Here is a 25,695-nt window from a genome sequence, read left to right as displayed (position 1 = left end):
CAGATGCTCTCGGGCGAGCCCGAGTTTACGCCCTCGTCAGAACGTCTGCGAGTGGAGCGGGCTCTCTCCAAGCACCCTGGTCGTCATCAGCCCCGCCCACTCCGCCCACTCCGCCCACTCGGCCCTCAACGCAATCTGTCTCCGACAAACGAGTGATGAATGGATCAATGCCAACGGAATGTGGGGTCCTCGCTACTTCTTACAGTTCTGGCAGAAGTCCGCTCCCAGCGACTATAGCACTGTATCTCAGTGCTGACGTCTCTGCATGATCAATGGACTGGAAGTGCGAGGCCGAGTGCGAGGCCGCGACGGACGAGGGATCGGAGATCGGCCATGCGGTTGTGGCCCCGCATGTGTCGACTGGCCGCAAACGAGGTCCGCGCGGAGCGGCAGCTAGGCAGCTAGATTGGCGTCCGGCGTCTGCCCCCCCCACATGGTTCAGTGTGGCTTGAGTGATGGCTACCGGCTGCCTGCATGCAGCATGTTAGGCCTTAGGCATACTTGGGCGTGTGAAAGTGCGCGCGTATGAACTAAGGTGCTGGTGAAACGGATGAGTGTTTATGAAGTGGCGGTCTATTCAATCGCACGAGAACGCGAGAACACGCGTGTTGTTTAGCACGGTCGAGTTGAGTCTAGGCCTGGACTCGTCCTGCCATCGCTATCAATCATGAATCAATCATTATGCACTAGACGCCATGCGTACCAAGCGGACACACATGCAGCACGCAGTGAGTCTGCCGCGTCAACCGTGTCAATCGTGTTGACAGCTGATGACAGGCCCTCTAGCGGCTGATCGCTAGTGGCTCCATGGCTCTGATCTGATCAGTCACCACAGCCGCCGGCACCCCAGTCTCGGACCGAGATCTTGATCTCATACATCGCATCGCGCGGATGGCTTCGTATTGCCTGGCGCGCTGGCGCGCTGGCGGCCGGGCGCCTGGGCCTGGCGATAGCCCGATCCTATTTGACTTTCTGCGCGCGAACACAGTGTCGAGACTGAAGTACGCTCAGTTGCACGTTCGTCCGCGAGACTACATGCCACCATGGAGCAGAGGCTTGACGCTCGAAAGCCCGATGACCCTTGTTGGGACTGCCAGCGCTAGGAGTCCCGTCTCCTGCTCGTCGCACATATCACATCATTGCAGCCATGTTCACTCGGACACGCTAGTGCCTCTTCGTGCACAGAACATGAGCATTCACGACTCGTTAGGAGCGGATCCCTCAGTCCGCTACATGCATCACGTGCAACAACAATGAGGAATGTGAGCTTGCAGGTTTGGACGTTCTGGAGCTGCCGGCGTTCTGGAAGAATGGAAGAATTGGCGCCTCATGTCAAGCTATTGAATCGTTGGCGAGAGGCAGAACGGGTTGGGAGGAGAGCCCACCCTGGCTATCATGAGCAGTCAAGTGTGCGGTTCACGCAGCGATCAGTGCTGACTTGGTGATGCCTACCCTCACACCATCACCCACTCCTGCCCATCTTATGTTTCTGGATCCCTATTGCACGATGCGAATGCATAGCCTCGCAGATCGCAGATGTCCAGACCAGCCTACCGGGGGTCCGGACTCCGGAATCCAGCGATAGCGATGCAGCGCGGAAAGGACGCAGATCCCTCAGATCCGAACAGGCGGGTCTGGCCACGGGTGGGTGGGTGCACGGGACAGACCGCCGTTTCGCGGCGACCCAACCCTTCTGATTCAACCCGTCCGTATCCAAACTGGGCACAACTGTGCACCTCTATCCGAACAGCGACCAACAGCACCGCTCTGCGCATCTGCGGAGTATCTGTTTCTATTAATTCTACGTTTGACGGATCTACCACTGCCAGTGTCGCAGTTCAGGTGGTTCAAGTGTGACTCGGCTTTGGGTGACGGGAGACGCCACAGCAGGCACAGCAAAGGATGCCATGGAAGCTTCCGTCTGCCCTTAGGTAGCCATGGCCAGCCATGGGTCTGAACTGCGGATCGTCGCTCCCCGAGCTTAGCACTGCGATCGATGTTATTCTCAATGACTGAACGTCCATGGACCCACGCTGCGCTGGTCGGTTCCAGTGCGGAGAATAGCGCGATTAGGTTGGCACCTTTGGTGTGCCAATCTACGCCTCCAGCTAACTTGTCTCCGCACTCGAAGCTCGCGTACACTCGAAGGCTTCGTGTGCACGGGGACAAGGACACCGCCGGCTGCGCGTTCCCACTGTCCCACCGAGCTCACCTGAGCTTCACCTGAGCCAGTGCCAAGAGACCACGGGGTCACTTGCTTGCATCCGAAGACCGTATTCCGTCAAGTGCACGCTAGTGAATTGGGCAGCGTAGACTAACAGAAGCGTACACCGGCCCAGGACCCAGGGAAGGGGTGGATGAATTGCTGATCGGGGGGCACCACATTATTGCAGATTGCTCCTGGGAGATTGCAGATTAACAGATCAATGTTGCCCCTGCTGGCTGGCTATCTCGTGGTGCCTGCGATGTCTCGCCTGCAAGAGGCTACGCTGGCCAGTATCTTGCAGTACCTGCAAGGGAAAGCTACACGGCTACGATCAGGCACAGGCGCGATACGAAGTGTCAAAAGTGGTGAAGTCGGTGAGTTGCAAGAGTTGGCTGGTAGAACACGCAGGCACACGACCAAAGGCCAAAACGCCACCCCGGACATCATGTGACGAGGGCAATACCGTCAACCGCGTCATGCCATAAACGAGATCTCACATTCCCCCTGGGCTCTCCAGCTCTCCTGCAGGAGCAAAGAGGACAGGCTGCTGCGGCAAATGGCCAGGCTCCATCGCTCTCTGCGCATTCTTGCGGGCAGCCTCAGGCTCAGCTCAGGCTCCAGCTGCGAGTCAACCACGAGCGAGCATCATCACTCCATGTTTACCATCTTCGGCCTTGCGGGCTCGCCGCTCCGCTCAGAGGGAGTCACTATGATACAATGATGATCAGGATAGAATCACAGGATCACAAGGAACAACACTACGCAGCCTAACCTGGCTAGTCCCGTCGTCCGAGGAGCCGCTGCCGCACGACCCAGGACGAGCCCACGACCCACGCGGGCAGCGTGCAAGGCCTGAACCTCGACGCACGCTCCAACGCAGCCAGCCAACGCGCCCAGCGGTAAATAAAAAGAGGATCTGACCACTGCACGCCCTTGAGCACCACTGATCTCTGCGCATCACACTAGCACCACCACCACGCACCTACCACCGCCATCACCAGCACCAGCCTTTACGAGCTGCTAACTGCCAACTGCCAACTGCCAACGCGATCCCGATTCCCTTCGGACTACGGAGACGGAAACGGCTGAGACGGACGTGCGCCACCTTGTGCGACCCATTCCGTGTGCGGTATAAAGAATCCCCGCACGCCCGCTGCGCCTTGATCCTGGCACGGAGGCGCTCCAGACCACGCCAAACGACGCCAGAACGCCAAACGCCAGAGCGCTCGAGCGCAACAGCACTAGTCACCGCGTCCCACACGACCCGAGTCTGTTGCGAGTCTCGCCACGCCTCGTGCATCTGTCGACGCCCGTGCGCCCCTTGATTCCCGCGCGATCCTGCGATCCTGCACGCCAGATTAAGATCCACACGAGCATAACGGCTCAACGGCCTGCAGCCACCCGAGCCACCACGCGCAGCGTTAGCTCCTGCACCACCCGACGCATCTGGTGCTAGCATCTAGGGACATTTGGAAGGAACCGGCGGCGCGGACGAGCGTCAACAATCAGTCTCACCCCTCGCTGGCACTGCGCCACCCAGACCTCGATCACACCCCCGCACACACCTCCCACCTCGACAGGCAACCCACCCGGCAACTGAACATAAACTTGAGCTCCCCCGGACCTAAGCACGCCTCCTCTTCAACATCTCTGCATCGCACTCCAAACTTGACAACTATCCGTCCACACATCTGTTCAGCTGTCCCCTCCTTCCCACACACAACACACCCCCGACGCTCCATCCGAGCCCGCCCGCATCCCCTCCCACTCTTTCCTCAGCAACACACAGATTAAAGGACCACCCGCTTCCACCGTTCCCACCACCAACACTCACTGCCCCATTGTTCGGAGCCTCGACGCAAAGTTCAAGCGTTCCCCAGTGATCAGCGCACGCAGTCAACCCTAAGCTTCAAGCTTCCCGAGTTCTAGCGCGTAAACACAACCCCAATCTCATCATCACTAAATCTCAACCTCATTTCGGTGGCGACATGGCGACCCTGCTCTCCGCCCCAACGCTGAGTGCGTCCCAGTTCGCCGAGTTCATCGAGCCCGCTCCGTTGTACCAGTGCCCGCGCAGTGCGACACCTACCATGTCGCGCCCGCGTCTGACCCGGGATTCGAGCTGCAGCCTGTACCCTTCGCCTTCCTTTGGCACGGAGCTGTACCGCGCCCCTACCCGCGACTGCCGCGACAGGCGACGAGACAGCACCCCGCCATCACCCTCTGCCAAGCGATGGAGCATTTCGCTCGTGCGTCCCCGCCTCCGCCGCTCCGAGAGTGACGAGCCGCCGCGCCGCTCCTCCCGCTCCAAGTCGCCGAAGCGTGCCAAATCGACCAAGTCGGCCCGCTCAAGCGAGACTCGCCCCGACTCGACCGAGCACCGGTACTCTGTCTTCAGCGCCTTCGCCGAGTTCATCGAGCCCGCTCCGTTGTACCAGTGCCCGCGCAGTGCGACACCTACCATGTCGCGCCCGCGTCTGACCCGGGATTCGAGCTGCAGCCTGTACCCTTCGCCTTCCTTTGGCACGGAGCTGTACCGCGCCCCTACCCGCGACTGCCGCGACAGGCGACGAGACAGCACCCCGCCATCACCCTCTGCCAAGCGATGGAGCATTTCGCTCGTGCGTCCCCGCCTCCGCCGCTCCGAGAGTGACGAGCCGCCGCGCCGCTCCTCCCGCTCCAAGTCGCCGAAGCGTGCCAAATCGACCAAGTCGGCCCGCTCAAGCGAGACTCGCCCCGACTCGACCGAGCACCGGTACTCTGTCTTCAGCGCCTTTGGCGGCTTCGGTGCCCCATTGAAGAAGGTGGAAAACCACACTGCTCTCGTCGAAGCGCGCCTCGATGCTCCGTCCCCACAACCCCTTCCCTGCCTCGAGGCGTGCACTGGACCGCCCTCGCCCGCCGTCGAGACGTTCTCTAGCACGGCGACGACGCTCTTTGACGAGCCCGAGCGCGATCCCTTCTTCGACGACGATGGCATCATCTGGGTCGTTCCCCGCAGCCGTCGCGGATCCCGCGCGTCGAGCTACTCCCCCGCCAAGCCCAAGTGCGTCATGCAGCACTCCACCCCGGAGCCGCAGTCCATGGCCGATCTCAAGCGCGACTCGTACGGTTTGCACGACGTCCTCAACGTCCACGAGGTCCAGCCAGTGCCGAGCAAGAACCGCGTCCGCATCGAGCGTATCTCTAACTGGGGCCTGCCCTCGTCTCCTCGAGAAGACAAGGTGTGGTCGAAGCTGAGCGTGACCTGGTGGCGCCGGAAGTCGATCTGAGCTGCAAGCTGCGAGCGAAGCGAGCAGCGAGCAGCGGGAGTTCACTCCCCATTGCATCTCAACCCGAAGACGACGAAGACGACGACGGCGCACGCGCGCGAAAAGTAGCCAACGTAGCAGACTACAACCATCCATAATCGCATCGACCAACACCATCATCAACAACCGAACAATTTTCTCCATCAACTGTGTATACATCTCGAATCGTTGCCACAAGTATCTGCCAGCGTATCAGCGTAAAGAAAGCGTATCGAGTAGCTGTTTTTCGTAAACTCTTCTTCTCATCCATATGTGTGTAGTACTAGCCACCCGTAGCCCACCGAGCAAAGGTGTAGCCAACCCGCCATGTTAAGCCATAAACCTGTTACTTTGATTCGGGCAAGATGATTTGATCGGAGAAGGGGGCTTCTGGAGCACTTTCGCCGCGCTTCGGTAATGAGTTTCTGACTGAGATTTGGTAACGCTTCGGGAGTGACGCGTGCATGTGTCTGAGACGCGACTCGGCGAAGCAGAGGTGACAACCTAACATGAGGCAGTACACTGCGGTGAGTGAGTTGCCCGAAACTGGTCGGAACTGGTCGGGGTGCGGAGGAGTGGGGACGCAAGGAGGTGGGTGGGGAGCGGTCGGCCAACACCCACAATGGTGCATCGCCGAGATCTACGTAATACTCAAGTTCGCGTGCTGGCCGGGGTTCGGGATACGGCGACAAGAAGAGGAGAAGTACATCAAGAAGCAGCATGGAAGTCTCGAGCTGAAGAGGGTAGGAATTGTGTGTTGTGTGGTTTGCGAGGCGGGCGAGGCGGTGTGGTGGAATCAGGCCGACATGGAAATCGCAGGGTAAGAAGCTGGCGGAGCAGCGGAGCTAGCGGAGGCAGATGTTATGCATCATGCCTTTGGGCCGAACGCAGTTCTCCCATTGGCCATTGGGCACATTGGGTCCCGTACGGGCCGTACGGGCTGGACTGGGACCAGCCTGGCCAGCCTGGCCTGGCTATCGTGCAGTGCATGCAGTGCTCTCCAGGCGTGCCAGTATACCGACGGCCAACGCTGGGCCAACGCTGGGCCAACGCTAGGCTGGGCGCTGGCGCGCTGGAAGACACCACCCAACTCTCCAAACAATCCAGCTTGCTTCCTCCAACTCCAGGCATTGCACGTACGGTATTGGTATTGGGGACTGCTCCCGCGCCATACTTGTCTGCATACTGTACTTGTCTGCTTTTGGCCTCGTTCCCCTTCAATTACAAGCTTCGTGTGGATACTCGTCCACACTGGCGCGCCGTGAGGCAGCCTGCAGTGTCTATGTCGGCCTGTCGGTCATCACCAGTGTGGGCCTTTGGTCTTGAACGGCGGCGTGTTCCGCCTCGGCCAGCCGGCCAGAGGACCAGAGGTAAAAGACAGTCGCGACAGTCGCGACGTGCGCCGTCCAATTGAGAACAAGGCGGCTGCGGGCTGCGAGAGGCGTCTACTTCTTTCAATAATGACCTCGAAACTTTATCTCCAGGTCGGGTTGAACTGGGCGTGACGACTGGGTCTCCTCTCCCTCTCTGCCCAGCTTACTGGGTACATACGCCGTGGCACGCCGAGTCGTACTTCGTCCACACCGCTGCTCTGGATCTACATCTAACCACAGCGTGGACCGCGTTGCTACTCGGGCATGCCCCAGAGCCTGGTATGCCAGACTACCCACGTTCCCTCCTTACTCGCCTCCGAGATAAACGTGCACAAACATGTGTCTCTTTAGTTAAACTAGAGCACGAAATCGGCACGCCAGCGTCAGCCAACAGCAGAACTAGCAGAACTGGCAGAGCTAGCAGGCCAAGCAGAAGAGGAAAGGCAAGGGCAGATAGCCAGCGAAAGAAGCCAAACGCGTGTGCTTGGCAGAAAGCAGCAGTGGCACCAAAAGTATCCATTAACCCGGGACGATCCCTCTCCTCCCTTTAATGTGGAACCCTGAGTCCAGGGCGCACGTTCTACCTTGCCACTCCCACCCATCAGTGACATTGAGTTACGCTCATGCTCATGCTCAACGCTATGCACAGAAGGATGCACAACTGGGGCTCTCTCCTCTCTCTTCGTCAAACTTCCAAACTCAGCTTCTCCTATGGCCTGGGGGGTCTGTCTCGATGTCGTTAGTTTTGGCGAGGAGTGAAGAGTCACACAACTCGCAGCTCTTGCGGCGCTCACGGTCCCGATCCCGATACCGCTGCCCGATGAGACGGAGCCGCGAGCGCCGCCGTTTGATCCCTCCCTCCCGTTCGCTCTATTCGCGGCTGGTTGCGTTATCTGCACGGACTCTGTTGGCCTGTTGGGCTGCAATTCTGCGCTGCCGTGACAGTACAGTTTGTAGTTGCAGACACTCCGCCCAAAGTCGTATTCACGGGAACCGTCGAATGACCTCTCATTACTTGAGCAAAGTTGGAGATCGGAGAGGTTCACACTTCAAGAGGACAAATCCTCACCTCGGCGAGACTCATGCGTGCCTCGATCTGGCAATACTGCTTTGGGGGTAGGCAGCAACAATGCAAAACAAAGTTGCCTCTGGAGCCAAGTTTCATGTTTGCTCCCTCCGCCATCCTCCCCCCCCCAGTGGGAGCTCGCTCCACCTTGTTTCGTTTGTCTCGCCGAGGCAGAGTGCGACGCCGGAGGCACACATGCATGACGCACCTCTGTACCTCTTCCTTCTGGCACTCTGCACGCATGCACCGAAAGAGAGTGTGCAGTGTTCCAGCGGAGGGGACGCCCCGCTTTGGAACGCATCAGCCAAGCCCCCGGCGACCTGGCCTGACGCATATCTAAGGGTCTCTCTCTTTGGTGAAGCATTTCTCAGGATGATGGCCGTTCTGAAAAATCGAAACACGCCGCAGTGTAGACCCCCGAGCTCCGGCTCCGACGCACAAACGCGAAAAAGTTTGCCCATTCATTAGCCCCAGGTCCCTTTTGCCTCCTGCTAGCCCTGGCCGCCTGCCGCAGCCCTGCCTTGCCCTGCCTTGCCGCCCGTCTGCCGCCCAGCCCGCTGCAGTGACACTTGCGGTGCACGAATGGTGCAGCGCTTGCATGCCCCGGGCCGGGATGCATAGAGAGGGAGTTCAGATCGTTCAGACGTCCCGAGGCCGTGGTTGCCGTGATCGACACGTGGATCGCCCCTTGGCCTTTCTGCCCCCAGGGTGCGATCCCTGCCATTCGTCGATAACGCCTGTCTCCTGCCTGCTGCGGCTGGCAACCATCCACATCTTGTCTCTTTCAACACACAATACTCTCTCACTCTTGTCGCTCGCTGGGTCACTAGAACGAGCCCCTCGGCCCCCGCTCCACTCGTTAACGCATCATCATCACGAACAATCGAAAGTCGCATATCATCATTACATCAAGCTAGTTCTCCAACATATCTATCATTAATCGACGGCGGGACAACACGCCGACCTCCCGCCCCCCGCCTGCCCGCGCTGCTCCCCGTGTCCGAACCCCACCCGCCCCACTAATTTCTTAACCACTCTCAACACTCTCGCACTCCACTCCACTCCGACGCACGCCCCCGACAGCTCCGCAATGCTGAGCGCCGGCGACCACCGGCACCGAGCCCGTTTGCGCACCAGTCGTCCTCCCTCGACCTCTACGCCCAACACGCCCAGAACGCGCCGTACACGCCCTACAACGAGAAGTATGTCTACGCCAACGGCACGAGTAACGGGCTGCCGACGTCGCCTCGCGGAGCATCGTTCAGCGCGGGGCTGTTCGGCGGGCTCGACTCGCTGTCGGCGTCACTAGGCTCCTCAGCAGGCGACGACTCGCTCGTGTCTCGCGTGCTCGCGGCGCTCCCGAAACCGGCCACGCTCAAGTTTATCACGCTCTGCACGCTGTGGTACGCCTCGAGCGCCGTGTCCAGCAACACGGGCAAGGTCATCCTCAACCGGGCCCGGTTCCCCATCACGCTCACAATTGTGCAGTTTGCGTTCGTGTCAGGACTCTGCTGGCTCATCTCCCGCCGCCAGCTTGGGCTCGGACACCGGCTCCGCCGCCCGACCCGCCAGATCGTCGTGCATACCCTCCCCATGGCCGCGTTCCAGGTCGGAGGACACATCTTTGGCTCGCTCGCCATCTCGCGCGTCCCCGTTAGCACCGTGCACAGTATCAAGGTGAGTTCGAGTTGCTTGGTGACGTGACGCTGCGCTGCGTGCGCTGCGGGTCTGTTGGGCCGATCCAGCGGGTGACGAGCGGCTGATCGATGTGCCGTCTGCACGGCCGATCGCGCTGCGTCACAGTGGCTATTCCAGGCCCAGCATGCAGCGATCGCGCTGCTCTCCCGCTTGTTCTCTCGACGATCTATTCGCTCAAAGGCTGACACTATGCAGGCCCTCTCGCCCCTGTTCACGGTACTCGCGTACGCGGTCCTGTTCCGCGTCTCGTACTCGCCCGCGACGTACCTGTCGCTGCTCCCGCTCACGCTCGGCGTCATGCTCGCGACGTCGTTTGACATTTCGCTGCGCAATTTCCTCGGCCTGATTTGCGCGTTCGGGTCGACCATCATTTTCGTGTCCCAGAACATCTTCTTCAAGAAGGTCATGCCCTCGCCCGGGTCTGGGGGCGACGTGTCCGGCCCGAGGCTCGACAAGATCAACCTGCTCTACTTTTCGAGCTCGATGGCGTTCCTCCTCATGACGCCGATCTGGCTCTGGGTCGATGCTCCCAAATTGCTCTCTCTCATGAGTGCGCCGGGGAGTGGGCACGCCTTCAGCACGGCAGTCTACTACGCGATCAACGGCACGGTGCATTTCGCGCAGAACCTGCTCGCGTTCAGCATCCTCGCCTCCACGTCGCCAGTGACGTACTCGATCGCCTCGCTCGTGAAGCGTATCGCCGTCATCTGCCTCGCGATCGTCTGGTTCAAGCAGAGCGTGCACCTCGTCCAGGCTTTGGGCATTGCGCTGACGGCGCTCGGATTATGGATGTACAACCGGGCCAAGCGCGACGTGGACCGGGGCGAGAAGAAGGTGCGCGCGGCGGAAATGGCGCGCGAGGGCGTTCTCCCCTCCAATGTGAGGGACGAGGACATGCTCGACCCCGCGCACAAGATCCACAAGTCCCCCAGGCCAGAGTATGTCTCCAACGGACATGCGGGACACGCCAACGGCCACGCGGGACACGCCAACGGACACTCGTACTCCCAGTCCTCGGCGCTGAGGAGAGAGTTCATGCCCCCTCCTCTCTCTGTGCCCCCGCCACCGCCAAAGTTCAAGCAAGCCCTGCCCCAGGGCCCGTACCCCTCTCCGCCGGCGAGTACGGCCTCGAGTCCCCCGCTGCCGAGCACGAAGCTGGACGAGCATCCTGTCGGCCTCGGGGTTGGCGTGGGCGTTACGGCGTGAGAGATCATAGAGTGCGGGCTTGGATTAGCCCCGATGCTAGATTTAGACTAATGGACCATTGGTACTCTTTTCTGCTATTTCATTTTCTTAGACCTGTAGAGATTTACAATGCACTATGCACTATACAACGAGAACGGAAACGTGGACGAGGACGTGGACGTCGGGGAGAGCGCCATGTGTCGAGGAGATTGAGAGTATGCTGAGTCGGTCGAAGCCACGACCTAGGTAGTATAATGGCGCCATCACACATGGCCGAGCACGCCGTAGCTCTAGGCCAGCAACGCCTTAGGACTAGGCATGATGGCACTCTCGCCCACGGCCGAAATGACTCTGGCGACCATCTCCTTGAGTGCTTCCTGGACGCCGTCGAGCCCCGCCATCCGCTCGAGTGACAGGCGCCACTGCGCCCACTCAATGAGCTGGATGTACTCAACAACACTGCCGACCTGGAATGTACGCCGGATCTCATCGCCAATCACCTCGCGCACGGCGTCGGCGTGCAGGCGTATCTCCTCGAGCACCCGCGTAACTGTGTCCTGCGGTAGGAGGCCGACGACCTGGCTTGCGAGCACAGCTGCGGCATTACTAGCCGCCGAACCCACCAGCGCAGACAGTGCGCTGAGAAGTAGCGGACTCAGGCCCAACGGCAGCAGACCTAGTACAGCCCTCAAAGCCAACTGCTGCAACAACCGGGACAGCAATCGGCGCACATTGCTCCGGACTTGGGAGCGGAGGAGTTTCGACGCGTACACCGGCGTTGTTATTCGTGCCACCTGCCGGACGACGAGGGCCGGTATCCGCCGCGCGAGCACGTAGCGGAGTCGACTCAGGAGGGTGAGCGTGTAGAGCGAACTGAGGCGGGAGAGACGCGCCAGCGCGCGAGGTGTCGCGGAGCGGCGGACTATGCGGACTGCTTGGGAGAGGAGGGGGCGCGGGACGGCGCGCACGGCGACGGCCATGTTGTTCGACAGTAACGAGCGCGGCGAGCGCAGCGAGTCGCGCAAGTCGCTCTGAGAAATCGAGGAGCCCGCGAGCAAGGCTGAGGCGAGGCGCTCAGCAGAGCTCAGTGAAGACCGACGACGCGGTGACGAAGCGGCGCCAGGAAGTGGAGGAGAATGTGGTCAATGCTGAGTGTTGAACGCCATGAAAATGAGATTGCACTATCGCTGCAACGAGGGACTTATGTTACTTACCCGGGCGCCGAGCAACATTCCTTCCCTGCACCCTGGGTGCAGACGCGCCTGGACGTGAGATGGGAAAAACACGCTCACGTGACTCGGATGTCAACAACAACAGCAAGTCGTAAAGCGCTGTTCGCCGCAAGTACGGGCACAGGTGCATATGTATAGTACAACATGTCAACATGGAGTAGGCCGTGAAAGTTGGTTATGAGAGTGATGGGATCGTTTGGTGGTCGGCGAGTGCGTTTCGTTCGCTGTGGGTGGTCGACTGTAGAACGCCGATAGTGATGGCATTGCCGGCTTGAGCTGCGCGGTTATGAGCCGAGACACACTTCCGTGTCGCTCTTCTTTCCTCCGACTTCGGCGAGGATGCGGACACAGTCCTCGATGGTGCGCAGACGGAGCGAGCCAGGCATACTGCCCCGGCCGGTCCAGCTCGCCCCGTCCCTCCGCATCTCGGTCGCACCCTTCACCACCTGTGCGCCCGCTCCTTCCAGATCTGGCCCCCTCTCGTCGTACAACTCTCCCTCCAAGTCTCCCATGGCCTCCTTCCTTTCGAGCACTTTGTCGGGGTTCTCGTTGATGATATCAGCGTCATCATGTGTCGTAGGGTCGACAGCTGAGTCAATCGTCGACGTGATAGTCACCGAGACGTCCGTGTCGGGCGCGAACAAGCTGACGCAGAATCCCCGCGGCGCATGGTAGATGTACACGCTCGCCTCGCTCGTACCGCCCGTCTCGCCCGACTCGCCCGCGTTGAACACCTTGACCAGATCATATCCGGAGCAGAGATCGTGCAGCACCGGAATGCCTGCGCCCTTCGAGGAGAAGCCGGCTTTCAGGACTTCGGGCTTGTCATGGGGTTCGATTGCGAGCGCTGGAGTGTTGGTTGGTGTCTCGTGGTAGAGGAAGGGGGCCTGGAGAGGCGCCGAAAGGACGAGGGGGAGGATGAGGAGTGCGGCCATGGTCCAGTCCCTCATGCTCGAGGTCGACGGTACTGAATGACTGCGCGGTGAATGTCGATGAAGCGGGTGACCGTCCAATCGCCCAGTGTTCGCAGAGCGTCGTTCGTTCAGTCGTGAGTGAAGAGATCAATATGACAAGTGAGCTAGTGAGCAGAGTCAGAACGGGTGGGAAGTTGCAAGAGCAGGGCGCATAGCTATATCTGCGCCCCGCCCACCTGCTACCTGCTCGCCTCGCACACCTCGTGTGTGTGTCCTTGGTTGATGATGCCGCACCCCAGTCCAAACTAGAGCGTCTGTACCTGGGGACTACCCACGCTCAACAGCTATTCTGCGAGCGTTCCCCGCTCATCCCCGGATGGCCGGGTGCGTTTCTGCATACGCGGAGGGTGAGCTAAGGTGGACGGCAGAGACGACGGCACAGTGGAACTCCAGGGGAAGCAGTGAACCTACCACACCCTCGCCGACTTCCGCGGACCGAACTCTAGAGAGCGGTACGACGCTCCGGCACCCTCGTATCAGGCGTCACAGGAGTGACTGGCTCTTCTCAGCTCTTCAGCGTCGATCTCGTCCTGGCGCTGCGAGGCCTGCCCACCGATGAGGAGATGAGAAGAGGGGCAGATTAGCGCTTAGAGTTTCACTGCCTCACTTGCTCGACTCTCACCAGGTCTCTCGCCACAGTACACAGAATGCTCGGTGGTGTCAGTGGTAACTTCCAGCTCTGGTTGTGCCTCACGACCACCCTGCAAGACAGACTCAAGGTCAACAGCGGTCGGTGGAGGCAGTCGGGCAGTTCGCATGTCACGCTGTTGTTCATGTTCGCTGTCCATGTGTCCAGGCACACGGAGCTGTACCAAGACCTCACAGCAAAGCTCTGTGCCTCCTGAAGCAGGTGAGACGCTCGTCCACGTCCTGCTCAACGGAAAGCGCACTCACAGCTGAGCAGACAGACCGAGCGGTTCACGCGCGTCACGCGTGCATCTTCCTCGACCGCAGCCAGCGCGTCATGAATGTTCCTGTGGCCCGGTACCCGACACGCTTCCTATTCTCCCGTGCATTCACTGCATGCACTGCATTCACTCGACTGCGAATCCAGTGTCATGAGCTCATTTCGGCGTTCCAGAACAGCAGGTCCGACTCCACATATCCACATGCCGTCTCCGATAAACGAGCACTCCCACTCCACGGAGACCGAGCGATACACACGCAGCCGCACCCACTTACCCACTCTGGCCACATGTCGAGCACAATGAAGGTGTCCACATTGGCTGGCTCTCTGTTATGAATGACGTCTCACTCTCACACCGCACGCACCCTCCACCTCTTTCCACAAACAATAACCTCGATGACGGTCACGCCCGCATGAAATGACAACAATGCATAAACTACAAACACTAATGCACAATGGTTTTGAGGAGGGTAATAAACGTTCTAAAGTGGTGATGGGGTGATTATCGATTGTCCGTTGTGCTTTTGCTTGGCGACGTGCGGGTGGCCTTATTCTTCTTTGCTACTTCGTCCGAGTCCGACACTCCTACGGTCGGCGGATATCGTTCGCTACCGGCGGAGGTGACCTTAGTGATTAGGGCCTCTGCGGCGCCGGGCGGGCTCGCTGCGCCTAATGCTTAGATGAGATGGTGCAGCTTGGGGTTCTTGGACGGGTCGAAGTGGGACTCTTCCCGCGGCCGCGTGAGGCTGAGGAGGGACATGAGCGGGCCGCGTTTCGGCTGCTGGGCAGGCTCTTGTTGCTGCTGTTTCGTCGCAGCCTGAGCGGCAGCGTTGGCCTTGGCGACTGCGTTGTCAGCTGTGTTGTTCCTCTCGGTGATGTGGTGATGTGGTGGCGGGATCACTTTGCTCCCTCCCTGCTTCCCGTGGTGGAGTGGTGGATGGTGGAGGCTGGTCGAAATTCGACGCTACGACGCTTCGAACGTGACTCCCAACTCCACCATCACCACTGTCACAGATGGTCACTCCGGGGCACGGAGCGCAGCATGTGCTGTGGGGTAGGGCTACAGGCTGCGCACGGTATGCAATCTTGCACGGTGCACCGATCACTCCACGGGGAAGGGGTGGCGAAAGCCGATGGACAACAACCTGAGAATACTCACGCTCTTCACGTTCGCGCTGGAAGGAGTGCGTTCCGCTCTCGCAGTGCTCGAGGAGGGCGTTGAGGCGGTCGTCGGGGGATCCAGAGGGTGTTGTGGTGGTGCTCGAAGCGGGAGAACGGCGCCAGTTGGGCACGGTGAGGGGGGAAGGGAACGTCATGTTGTTATTGTTGGGCTTCTCGCTCGGAGTCGTTGTGGTAGTGGTAGTGGTGGACGACAGGGTTGCTCGTGTCGACAGTGTCGTGATTGCAGTAAATGTCAAGGAGAGTGCAAGTTGGCGAGTTGCACTGCAGGTAGTGGTGATGGGTTGCTTGGCAAATGGCAACAGCAGGAAGCGTGTCGATCATCATATATCAGGTGTCGTTGCAGCTTTGCGGCTGGCAGCCCAGGGACGGCGGTCGGGAGGAGGGAGCGCGGATGCGGGGTCGCGCCTTCGCCCGCCAAATCCGAGACGTCCGAGCCAGTCGTACGCAGAGGCTACGCTGGGAGCGGGCACGTGTTGCAGTCCAAAGTGGAGGCCGGTGGCAGGGGAAGGCCGGGACCGGCGACTATTCAGGGTGACTAGCCCTAAGCGGGCTTGGTTTTCGGCGGCTACGGCGGCACTTCTGCACGGCTTTGCGGGCTTGGCGGGAGCAAAATCTTCACACAACTTCAGCCGTACTCGACTCTACGCTGAGTCGACGGGAACGGGAATAATGGGTCCGTCGTTATCTCATCCCTGAGGCCAGCGGTGGAGGCCGGCGAACGTGTACAACCCCCCTTTGGAACGACTGATTCTCCCGATCCATAGTCACATCTTGCATGTTCATGTCAATGTTCGATGCACACGGATGGTTCATCCGTTCAGTTTCGACACTAACAGCGACGAACTAGGCGTTAGCGGCCCCGAGCCCACGATGCGGGGACTCCATCGCCCGTGCTGAATGCGGGGAAGGGCGCTCCCCCACCTTGGCTCGTGTCCTCGTGACCTCCCCCCGGCACCACGGCATCTGGACACCAGTATGCCGAGGCTCTTCGAACAAATCGCCTCCGCGCGGCCCCGGACAACGCAGCCTTCCCCGCACTTACTTGCGCCCCTCCTCCTGCATTACGTTGCGAGCCATCAACAACGGCCGCGTGCGAGATCGAGATCTGAACATTGAGAGAACTGGTCGAGTAACAGCGGCGATCTGAATCCCGTTGACTTTGGGTGAGCGGCGCCCGGCGCCGAAAGCCGGTACTTCTCCCGAACCAGATTCCCACGGTTGCGGCCACCACAGAGCCTAGGCCGGCGCCAAGCTTTCCAAGCTTCCTTACCCCGCAATGATCGCCGCAGATAGTGGAGCCGCCGCGGAGAGCTGGATATGCATGATGCGAACGATGTCGTTTGACTTGCATGCATGAGTCGAGATGAGAGGGGTAACGAGGAAGGGGGTGGTGGAGAGGACGACTGTGCCGCCTCGAGGGAGGTTTTGCCGCAAGTCAGCGGCAAGAAGGCGCTTAGGGATTGTGCCTGGAGACTCTTCACGTGAACGAACGGGACCAGATAAGCACGCTACCGCACGCCGTTATCAGTGGCGTTGTGCCCTCCACTTTTGCTTCCTGCGTTTCTTCTGACTCCCCTTCTAGGCCCGATAACGCTCATCCCCTCCCTACTTATCATGATAACGCCGCTCTGCACGCTTGATAACAGGACGCCGGTCGTGATATCCTCCCGGATAACGGAAGAGGTGACATCCGAAGCATGTGGAGGGAGACGGAGCGGAAAGAGTGGTGGAGGCTCCGTGCACGACTGGCGACGGCGAATGCCGCCGGCAACGAGAGTTTTTCCGCAATCCCGCCGGCGCACCGTTTTCCGTGAGTCCGCCGTGAGCCCCCAACAGTGACTCCTGCTACACCTGCTTCCTCGTCTGATTAAACGAGTGAGCAAAGGAAGGATTCACAAACTGAGCAACCCGACAAAGAACGCACAATAGAAGCTTTGGAGAAGTTTCGGGTCGAGAAGCAAGTTTGGGGTGAGACATGCGCCGATCGGATCGCCTGTTTGTCCACCACGATCGAGGAGAACAATGACGACGTACAAGTACGTACGCCATGTATGTATGAGAGTGGCACGATGTCCTCGAGACGATTCGGAGACGAAGTCCTCCTTCCCTCCTGGCTTTTGAGCTGGGACATTGCAGTGCACAGAATGAATTGTTATACACACGCACGCGTCGTCATAACACTAGGCCCGGACACCGTGCGTCTCGTCCCGAGAGTGTCCCAAGAGTGAACCCATACTGCAGCGTGCTTTGTGTGGACGCTCCAACGGATGGAAACGTCGTCGAAGGCGTATCAGCCATAGTTCTGCTTCCTCGCGCTACGCTCACGATAGTGGAGACAGCTAAGGGCAGATCTGAGTACCCCCGGGGCGAGCCTTAGAACGCGCAAACTTGCTCTCTCCCCCTCCCACCTGGAGCTGCGCACATACGTTCTGAGGCGTGGCTATGCGCGTGAGGCACACGAGGCGGCGCGTGAGTCTGCGTGCGCAGGCACGCTCCCTGCACAGAGCTGCAAAAAGTCCAGTGTGTGACTGCCGAGAACCTATGCATAGACGCTATGGGATCAATGGCGGCCCAATTATCCATGGTACGAAGGGGTAAGGTGGGGGGAACATATGGACACATGCTGGGTTACGGAATGGGATGATATTGTTCTTTGCTGCTCTTTGGTAGTGTGACTTCTTCTTTTCTGTTTTGGATATAGCGGGGGTGTAAAAAGGTAGAGGTAGAGGGAGATGGGATAGATGCACAGACTTGAGGAGGAGTAATGCGGAGAGTTTGAGAGTTCATGTTGAGAGGAAGAGGAATATGCACATTTTGGTTGTGGGTTGGGTGGTGAGATGAGTGAAATGCGAGGTGAGGTGGTGCTTGATGGATGGACAGACTGATGGATGGGGTGGGTGATGATGCGAGTTCGGTCGTTCTATGTCATCTATGCTGGATGTCGGAGGGGGTGGGGTGCACTGTAAGCTGCACTAGGTGCTCGCTCACTGCCACTGGTAAGCCTCGTACGGGTTGCGGAGGCGGGGAGAGGGCAGCTGGAGCTGAGGCGCCGGCGCGCGCATGACCTGGGGCACGGGGTGGTGCAGCATGGCGTTGGGGTTGCCGAGCATTTGGCGCTGGAGCATCAGGCTGGCGTGGCTCGGGTACGGCGCGGGGCGGGTGGGGGTGAGGAGGACGCTGCTGTTAGGCGTCGAGGCGGCGCTGGACGCTGCTGATGGAGTGCGCGAGGCGGCTCCGTTGGCGGCAGCCTCAGCGAGTACACGGCGGGGGCCGCGGGTGCGCCCCGTGTCGACCATGGGGAACAGCGGGGGGTGCTGCTGCTTGACGTGGTTGGCCATCTTGTTGCGCTGGCCGTACGCCTTGCCGCATCCGATGGCGGGACACTTGTGCGGGCGCTCTCCACGGTGGGAGCGGATGTGGCGCTCGAGGTCGGCGTTGGAGCGGAAGGTGCGGGTGTTGCGCTCGCAGTTGGCGTACGGGCAGAGGTGCGGCTTCTTGGGCTTGAAGCCTGATGCGGTCTGCTTCAGCAGCTGCTTGGGTTCCTCTTTCGGCTCGACGTCCTTGCTGTCGGCATTCGTGTTGGTCGAGCGCGTGCTGCAGCGAGAGATTGTGCGAGGCGCAGGCGTAGAGTTGACAGTCACGCAGCCCGAGGTCGTGAGACCCGGCGTCGGCGACATCTGGAATGCGGGCGAGTTGTATCCGCTAGACATGCGAGGCGAACCGTACGGTGTGGTGATGTCGTCGAGGTTGAAATTGTTAGGCCCTCCGTTCGAGAGGTTGGGAAGCAGGCTGGGGCTGGGAGCAGCCGAGTTGGGAGCAGTCGAAGCAGACGCTGAAACGCCGGCCCCGTTCGCAACGTGGGCAGCGAGGAGGGAAGAAGCCTGCTGGGCAAAGCTCGTCGGAGAGTAGTCTGCGACTTTGATGGAGAGCCCGTCTCCGATTCCGGGGCCTGGCGGGGTCATGTCGTTGCCGTTCGTGGCTGCTGATGAAACGTTGCCGCTCTGGTTCGAGTTCTGGTTCGAAGCCTGAGGGGCGCCGGCGTTTGCAGCCTGGTTCAGCGTCTCGGCGAGGATGGAGTTGGTGGTAGCCGAGTACTTTGACGACGTGAGGAGGTGGACAAAGTCAATGTTGGACTGGGTCTGACCCGAAGGAAGCGAATAGTCGAAACCGAAAGGGTCGTCTGGTGTCGCGAGAGCAAACTTTGTGCCGACAGTGTTGACCCACTCTGCAGTGTTGGAAAGTGAGTCGTCCTTGAACGCGGGTAGGAGGTTCATGACGAAGAGTCGGGAGTTATATGCGTGCGCGCGCGGTGTGTCGCTCACTCGCGTTCGGAAGGGGGGAGGAAATTTGGGGTGCGCAACGAAGGTTGACTCGCTGTGTGTTTCGGTGCAAGTTGCAGCAGCCAAGCTCGGAATGGAGAACGAGGGTGCGGACTTGGTTCAACGTGTTGGAACGTTGGAACGTTTTGGAAGGTGGGAAAGCTAGGAGGGGAGTCGGTGTGTGCTGCCAAGCGTGTGTGTGTAGCTGCCTGTTGAAGAAGCTCGAGTGAGTTGAATCTGAGGTTGCGTCGGCGTCGGTCGCTATCGGGTCGTCCGGGCCCAAATTTTGGAAGGTGGTGAATCGATTGAACCGTCGTCGAAAACGGGGTGCCAGCAGGCTTTTAGTGGTATGTGGGGGTATGCAACGGTCAAGCCCAGATGGAGATGACGGCGCGGGGGGTAGAATGCAAGGGGTATAACCTGTCGGGGAGCTTACTGGTGGTGTCGAAGTCGGGTTGGTGTCGGAGGGCTTGGAGAACTGGACGTTGGAGACATGGCGGTCGAGAAACTTGTCTAGGACCAGACCTCTTTTGCTGCGGGGTCTCCACACTCACCAAGCTCCGTCCACCAGGCACGCACCTGTTGGCTGGCACTGCAATCCTACTCGAGTCGTCCATGCAACCTCGCTGGTCCTCGTTGCGTGCCTCTAAACAGCACACGGCGAAGCAGCAGAGACGATATCATACATACACACCAGAAGTTGTTCAGCCAGAACATGTCTCGGCGCCGAAGGCGTCGCACTCTCGCCTCTGCCACTCCCGCACACAACGACGACCCGCTACCACTGACACGGTCCCGGGCGCCGTCTTGCTGCAGGTACCACCGTCAGACGAGCCGATGCACACTTGAGGCACTCCTGGTAGCCTCATTCTAGCCACGTCAGTGTGTGCATGCGCTCCTAGAGACCTGCAGACGTTCCGACGAAACTGCCGACATGAGGCTGGCAGCCACACGCCTAGCCCGCCCAGCCCAGGCAGCCTGGCCCAGGCTGCCAGGACGCAAGTCAGGTGGAACATGCACACAGCCAAGGCCTCAAGTCTCCGTCTCTGCCAGCCCCAAATTATCAGGACGCGCAGCCGGGGCAGCCGAGGTGTCAGCCTTGGCCGTGCGCAGTCACTTCTGTCTGCAGTTTAGTTCGACTGCTCAGGCAAGCCCGCTGACAAAGCTGGGCACGCCTTCTCGCCAATGTTCTCGGTGTTAGCCGTGCGCACAGCACACTACGCACACCAGGAGAGGCATACACGGCACGCACGGAGTGCTGGAATTTTCCTCTGCGGTACGCTGATTGGGAGGGGCAGTCCCTCGGCCACTCCACGGAGGAACGCAGGAACCACCACTACGGCCAGATCCCGTTACACCCGTACGGTGGGCCCGTAGCACCGGCGGCCCTACAGATCCATCGACGTCAGACGCCTGACTGAGCCTGACTGCTGCGTGCGTGTCAGACGACTCGGTTTGCAGAGAAGCGACCTTGCAGAAGTTCCTTAGGCTCGGCGGTCCTTCGGCAGTCCTGGCAGCCTGTAGGCCCTGTGTGTGGGCACCCCTGTACTTCCTGCAAGCGTTTCCGAGTCGGACACCGTGCATACACCGCTACACCGCCCACACAGTCGACACAGCATGGGCACCTTGGACTGAACCAGGGAAACCGCGAGGTAACCGTACTTGTGGCCCAGGGTGGAGTCGGCGTGCGTGTCTTTTTTCGACACCGCGGACGTTTCTGACAGGACGAGACAAACGCCCGCTCGGCGTATCCTGAACCTGAAGATCTGGAGGCAGCGCTGTCCTGGGGCTGTCCTGGCATCTAGCAGTTCTCAACTCAGGAAGACGTACAGGGGTTGAGTAATTTTCGACTGGAATGACCCCTTTCTCTGGTTTCTCTGGGTGGGGAGGGACAGGTTAAGGTCACTCCTTTCGTAACGTCGGTGGACTGGTCGAAATTTTGCAGCTCTACGGGCCAACGGACGAGAGATGGCCGACGCACAGGCTGCCGAAAGATAGCAGAGGCATGCAGCTGTTCGGCAAGATCTGTACCACAGGCTGGCTCTAGTCTACTCTGGAGCACGAGACATATGCATGGACGAGCACAAGTACAGTCGCGCATCCCCTCCTGGCGTACAGCCCAGAACGCCAGGGATGTCACTTGAAATTTCGGCGAGCCAAACTATGACGTCGCGAGTGATTTTCTTCTGCCCGAACTCTCTCCCCCCAACAGCTTCGAACCCTGGACTCCTATCGGCAACTTACAACGCCGGGCAACTGCCTGGCTCTGGGCTCTGGCCTCGAAACTTTTCCACCGCATAGCGGATGGAGCTGAGTGGGCAGTGAAGTGGAGGGAGGTACACAGGGCCGACGGGCGGCGCGGTTTCGGCCTTCGCCTTGACAAGTTGCTTCTGCAAGCGAAGCGTGGCGTGTCAATCGATGGCGGCGGCGCTCCGTCGCCTGACTCAGGCGTCGAGTCTGTGACGCCGAGCTGAGCTTCGCTTAGCCCACCGACGGCATCTGCCACCGTACACCTCAACCTCGATCAGCAGACCACTTTGCAGGCATGCCGGTGCAGCAGATGGGGACACAGGGAGCGACGCAGAGCCAATCTCTCCCTCGCTGAGCCTATCTCAGCCAGTCAGCCTTCCCCCACCAGACAGTGCTGAGCATGCTGACAGGCACACCAGCTTCTCCGAGCCGGCCGGTACGCACGGACATCGAGGCATCGGTTTGTCGGTGTATATCTGACTGGTCGTCAGATATGGCAGAGCACAGAGCACTAAGGCGGATCGGACCGGACCATTCACTACAGCGAAGGTGTACGATGCCCACCCAGCTGACAGTCTTGGCTGGGCTGACGAGAAGTGCTCGAGCGTCCTCGGGAAGCTGAGAAGTTAGTCGGACCGGTCGGGTCGGGCGACTGGGTCGGCTGCGACGGCCTTGCCTTGGCTCCCACGCAATTGGAGGCAGGTGGCGACCAACCAGCTCGAGGCGGGCAACTTGGCACCATCGGGCTGCTGCAGAGGCGATCAATCCCCTCGCAAAAATACGAGGAATGCACACCTTACATTCCTCTGCGCACTGCTTCCAGAGGATGACGAGATGAGGACAGTGCAGTGCTGACCGAGGTGATCCAGACGATCATTTGCGCACTCCAAGAGGGTTGACACCTACGGCGCCCGCTCGCATTCCTTGCCTCCTTAAGCTCCCCAGGTTTCAGTGATCTGCGTCGGTGCGCGTGTCGGTGCGTCGTCACTGGAATCAAGAATTCGGGTGCTCGGACGCAAGTCTGCAGGCTTCGCAGGTCTTGGAGCCGTCCACGGAGAGATCGACGACGCTGGCATTCCTCCTCGAGAGTGGCTGCGAAGCCGCCCTCGCCGCCCTCGGAGCATTTAATTCTGACGATCCCCCTGCCAAGACTCTTGCGGAATGCGGCAGCCGCACTTTCGCAACGTAGAGTGCTGAGCTGCAGTGCGAGATGTCGCATGTCGATCTTGTCGTGGCCTGCACGCAGCCTGGGTCCGCTTTCGAGTCGCCCGAATGCCGACAGACCTGAGCGCGACGCAGCTATTCAAGTTGCGGCTTGACCGCCTCATTCTCAATGACAACTGGCTGAACGTCGACTTCAGGCTGTGTCGTTTTGGCAGAATACGGCCTTTATGTCGTCGGGAAGCTGAGGACTGGCCCGGCTTGGCGAAGCAGGCTACCGCACGTCAGCGTCCGAGACATCATCCGTTTCCAAAACGCTTCGCAACCTTGGGCCTTTGCTACTATCGTGACTGGTGACTACGGCCAGTGTAGCTCAAGTCGCTCTCAAGTCTCAGCCACACTCGCTGAACTTTGAGAAAGTCAACACCATGGTTTCTCTTCTCGCCTAACAGTCGTCTATCTCGCCTGGCCCCAAACTCGAGAGATAAGCAAAACCTTCTCTGAAACACGCACACGCGCACGGCCACGTCCATATTAAGCTGCCGTTGGTCAGTATCCCACAAGGGCATGCCCCCGCATCGCCCGCGGCCATTCCGGTGACTTCGTAGTGCGAGAATAACACACACAGCTCGTGCGTAAGGTTGGGTGCGGGCAACTCGGGTCTCCAATTCATACTATTGTTTGCTTTCGCTTCCTTCGCACAGTTCTCTGTGCGCACGTCTAAGCGCTGCCAGTGCTTGAATTGTAACGCCAAGCAATGGACCGCAAAGCTTTGTTAACCGGTCTGCTTCTTGGAGGCTTTGTCGGAACTACACCGAACGCTGATGGTACGGACGTCCGGTTTTGAGCGGAGCGCCGAGTTATCGAAGCCCGAGAGACGCGAGACAGAAAAAAATGTCCAGGACACCTATTCTAGGTCAGCCATCAGTCCCTTCCCGTTGTATGTCCCGACAGTCCGTCAGTAGACGCTATCGTCTAAGCCTCGACCTCCCTCTGCTTGTTCCTCGAGATGTCTGAGAACGCAAGTGGCACGTCGCCCTCACGTCTTCCTCGATAACACTGCGTCAGCGTAGGGTAGGCATATCGCATCCAGAGCTTCTAGTACAACCAAAGTGAGAATCAACTTCGCGCGGCGTGAGCCGCCTATCCGTGTCTTCGTGTCTGCTTTCTATCCCGCCACGCATGTGAAGGGATGACGGATCAGGCCGCGCGCCAGAGAGGAAGGGAAAGAGCAGGGGGTCCCGTCAACCCTTAAGCCAGGATCTGAGGTCAGCTTAGCGGCCTTTCGCCAACTTACAGCTAAGATGACGACGCAGATGACGATGACGAGGATCATGAGGAGACACGCCATGCGCCGCCCCGCCTTGCGCTGGTACTCGTGCGCGGTCGTGAGTTCCTCGGCGGCCTCGCGCGTGTTGCCGGACACGGAGATGATGTTGCTCTCGATGTTGTCTGGGGTAAGCTATTGACAGTTCTTGGCAGCTTGCAGTCACTTGGATGGCGCTGCGCGGCGGCTGTGCAAGCTCAACTTTAACCGCTGCTCCACAAGTCCAAGGCGTAAGTGACTCACCGACTAAGCCGCCCTGCTGCTCGACAATGGCGCCAATGTCACGGAAAATGTCGTTGAGCTCGTGGATGCCCGACTCGATCTCGCGGATCTCATTTTCCCGCTCGGCAATGAGCTGCTCCTGGAACTCGAGCTCGTGCTGCGTGATCTGCGGCGCCTGCGCCTGCTGCTGCACCTGCACCTGCTGTTGAACGGGCTCGAGCTCAACGCTGCCGCGCGACCGCTCCTCCTCCGCCACGACCTCTGAGACGGCATGCGCGCGCCGCGCCGGCTCGAGGGTGCCCCGCTGTCGCTCAGCAGACAAACGCTGCACGCGCTGGAAGTTTTGCAGCGCCGCTGCAAACTCTCGGGAGAGCTTGGCTGAGATCGCCTTTTGCGGGCCCTGCCGTTAGCTGCAGAATCGAAGAATTGACAGCTGCCAAGTCGTAATGCTTACTTCTACCGGGTACGACGCCAGGGCCTTCACATCTCCCGTCGACTTCTTCACCATCTCGCGCGTCGCCTCCGTCAGGTTGTGCCTGGCGTCAGCTTCCCATCCTCAAAGAGCAGCTGGAAGAAATTGCAGTACACCTTCCCATCACATTCACAGGCGCACAGCCCTTATCCTCATCACTTCTCCGTTAAGCTTGCGTAGTCGCAAGCTATCCCCCACATCCACACATCAACCCAGATCCAGGCAGCAGTCACCTGCGCCCCCCTCAAAGACCTCTCACCACCCCTCCTTCAGTGGCTGCACGACACTTACAGCGTATTCCTCATATTCTCCTGATCGCCAGCACCGCCAAGCTTGTCGACCAGCTTCTGAATACCGGTGACGTTGCTCTGGATCTTGAACACCTGCAGGGAGACAGTGTCCTTCAGCCGCGTGAACTCGGGGTCGGCGGCGGGGGACCCAGTCCCGGACCGAGGAGAGCGGGTGCCGCGCTCGAGATCGTTGAAGCTCATCGTGAGTTGGGGCCGTGCGCCGTCTGTTCGTCAGATTAGAGAGTGTCGGGGGTTCGGTTTCGGTGGGTCGAGTGTCGAGATGAGCGGCAATATCAAAAGTAGTAGATCGGGGGTAGCTCAGAGGTCGAAGGGCAGCTGAGAGACAGAGAGGATGGGCTGTTGACAAGAAGGAAAGGTGAGAGTGGAGGACGTGACGCCTCACGCTTGGCGGTGCAGGTGATCGGCCGAGTGCCAGGTCCCGGTGGCAACAATGACGACTGCGACGGGAGCAGATTCCCCGCGCTTTCCTGCTACCCCGCACCATCAAGCCCACAGTGACGGTCCTCGGCGTCCACCCAGG

General features: G+C 59.7%; 6 protein-coding genes across 6 annotated transcripts; 2 read left to right on the top strand and 4 right to left on the bottom strand.

Moving 5' to 3' along the window:
• Positions 1 to 4,194: 4,194 nt before the first annotated feature.
• Positions 4,195 to 5,478, top strand: A1Q1_05131 (uncharacterized protein; the record flags this gene model as incomplete). Its single annotated transcript, XM_014321938.1, has 1 exon — positions 4,195 to 5,478. One exon carries the CDS (start codon positions 4,195 to 4,197, stop codon positions 5,476 to 5,478), a length of 1,284 nt encoding a protein of 427 aa, XP_014177413.1.
• A 4,050-nt stretch (positions 5,479 to 9,528) lies between these two features.
• On the top strand, positions 9,529 to 10,839 carry A1Q1_05130 (uncharacterized protein; the record flags this gene model as incomplete). Its single annotated transcript, XM_014321937.1, has 2 exons — positions 9,529 to 9,612; positions 9,829 to 10,839. 2 exons carry the CDS (start codon positions 9,529 to 9,531, stop codon positions 10,837 to 10,839), a joined length of 1,095 nt encoding a protein of 364 aa, XP_014177412.1.
• Positions 10,840 to 11,108: 269 nt separating this feature from the next.
• A1Q1_05129 (uncharacterized protein) lies at positions 11,109 to 12,985 on the bottom strand (the record flags this gene model as incomplete). The annotated part of the gene is made up of 4 exons (XM_014321936.1): positions 11,109 to 11,368; positions 11,442 to 11,878; positions 12,111 to 12,274; positions 12,353 to 12,985. The coding sequence occupies 4 exons, from the start codon at positions 12,983 to 12,985 to the stop codon at positions 11,109 to 11,111; spliced, it is 1,494 nt and encodes a 497-aa protein (XP_014177411.1).
• Positions 12,986 to 14,607: 1,622 nt separating this feature from the next.
• A1Q1_05128 (uncharacterized protein) lies at positions 14,608 to 15,247 on the bottom strand (the record flags this gene model as incomplete). The annotated part of the gene is made up of 2 exons (XM_014321935.1): positions 14,608 to 14,774; positions 15,091 to 15,247. 2 exons carry the CDS (start codon positions 15,245 to 15,247, stop codon positions 14,608 to 14,610), a joined length of 324 nt encoding a protein of 107 aa, XP_014177410.1.
• Positions 15,248 to 18,097: 2,850 nt separating this feature from the next.
• Positions 18,098 to 19,387, bottom strand: A1Q1_05127 (Zinc finger protein; the record flags this gene model as incomplete). Its single annotated transcript, XM_014321934.1, has 1 exon — positions 18,098 to 19,387. The coding sequence occupies one exon, from the start codon at positions 19,385 to 19,387 to the stop codon at positions 18,098 to 18,100; it is 1,290 nt and encodes a 429-aa protein (XP_014177409.1).
• A 4,700-nt stretch (positions 19,388 to 24,087) lies between these two features.
• On the bottom strand, positions 24,088 to 25,355 carry A1Q1_05126 (t-SNARE; the record flags this gene model as incomplete). The annotated part of the gene is made up of 5 exons (XM_014321933.1): positions 24,088 to 24,093; positions 24,141 to 24,295; positions 24,414 to 24,792; positions 24,847 to 24,928; positions 25,156 to 25,355. The coding sequence occupies 5 exons, from the start codon at positions 25,353 to 25,355 to the stop codon at positions 24,088 to 24,090; spliced, it is 822 nt and encodes a 273-aa protein (XP_014177408.1).
• Positions 25,356 to 25,695: the final 340 nt, after the last annotated feature.

Source organism: Trichosporon asahii (genome assembly GCF_000293215.1).
Source record: "Trichosporon asahii var. asahii CBS 2479 unplaced genomic scaffold scaffold00071, whole genome shotgun sequence".
In the NCBI taxonomy this organism is placed as follows: Eukaryota; Fungi; Basidiomycota; class Tremellomycetes; order Trichosporonales; family Trichosporonaceae; genus Trichosporon; species Trichosporon asahii.
The sequence above is the reverse complement of the archived record's forward strand: the minus strand, read 5'-3'. Positions and strand labels throughout refer to the sequence as shown.